The sequence below is a fragment of the Camelina sativa genome, chromosome 2 (assembly GCF_000633955.1).
Source record: "Camelina sativa cultivar DH55 chromosome 2, Cs, whole genome shotgun sequence".
Taxonomy (NCBI): domain Eukaryota; kingdom Viridiplantae; phylum Streptophyta; class Magnoliopsida; order Brassicales; family Brassicaceae; genus Camelina; species Camelina sativa.
In genome coordinates this window covers 28,840,869-28,841,943 of record NC_025686.1, presented here as the reverse complement: position 1 = coordinate 28,841,943, position 1,075 = coordinate 28,840,869, and the positions used below count along the sequence as shown (strand labels likewise).

Below are 1,075 nucleotides of genomic sequence, written 5' to 3'. Positions count from 1 at the left end.
GCGTTTGATGCAGCTAGAGGGGAAGAAGCTAATATTCCTGATGGCTCATCTAAGGAGATGGAAGAAAGAATCTGTCTTCTTCAAGAAAGCTCGGAAGCTCTTCCATGTCGAAGTTATACACTCTGATGTTCCTCAACAAGGTTCTAGAATCGGTGTTGTGGTTTACCGTTTTGCCACGAAACAACCAAATCAAAATGGTCGGCTTGTTTCGAGTTAACATGCAGCAGCAGTTGCATTATCTAGATCCGTTAATTTCCTTAATAAAACTTTCCCAAAATATGTTTGTCAATTTATTCAAGTGGTTATTAAATTACGTATGAGTGAGAGAGTTCATGGAAAAGGAAAAGTATTTAAGGCTCTTCGGAGTCTACGTATAGTCCAAAAGAAAAATATCAACGTAAGCAGCCTCTGAAGAAGGGAAAGTTTCGTACCCATAGATTTTTTATTCTGACATAAATGTTTGATTCTTTTGGAGTTTGTTGTCAATTTAAATATTTTGGTGACCGTTTATTGTACATCAATATTTACAGAGTTACTCCTACTAGACTAGTACGTAGTTTAGTTTGTGATGTAGTCTATGTCAATTAAGGATACTCACACACAGAAAGTCTATAATCTTTGTGATTGATGTTCGTTTTTGTAAATATTGACATAAGCATTAGACAATTGTGAAAAAAGCTAACGTATATTGTTGGGGCTAGAAACAACAATTAGAAGAATAAGTTTGTAAAATGAGATCTGGGCAGACTTTCGGTACAAATCGACATAGAACTATGAAAAACAACGAACTGAACTTTTGTATTCACTTTCTCTATTGATTCGCTCTGAGCTTGATTACATGTGTTGTGTCCTTCACATTCATCTGCTATTTAAACTAAAATTCCTCGAAACCCTTCCTGAACGTCTCGCTGCAATCTCGGCTCCCCAATCCCGATTTCTTCTCCAGGTTGACTTCATCCTCCTGCTCGGGTTTTCCTCCATGGGCCCTTACTGGGCCTCTTTTCCTGGCCTGCGCGTACGCCCTAATGGGCTTATTTGGTGGGCCTTATGATCGTCGAAACCCAACACCAACAAT

General features: G+C 38.6%; 1 protein-coding gene across 1 annotated transcript in view; it reads left to right on the top strand.

The window, feature by feature from the left end:
* The window catches only part of LOC104745676 (protein N-lysine methyltransferase METTL21A-like), a 2,123-nt gene extending 1,618 nt beyond the window's left edge, over positions 1–505 (top strand). The window contains exon 2 of the mRNA XM_010467004.2: positions 1–505. Coding sequence (XP_010465306.2) covers positions 1–217 — 217 coding nt within the window. The 3' untranslated portion in view covers positions 218–505.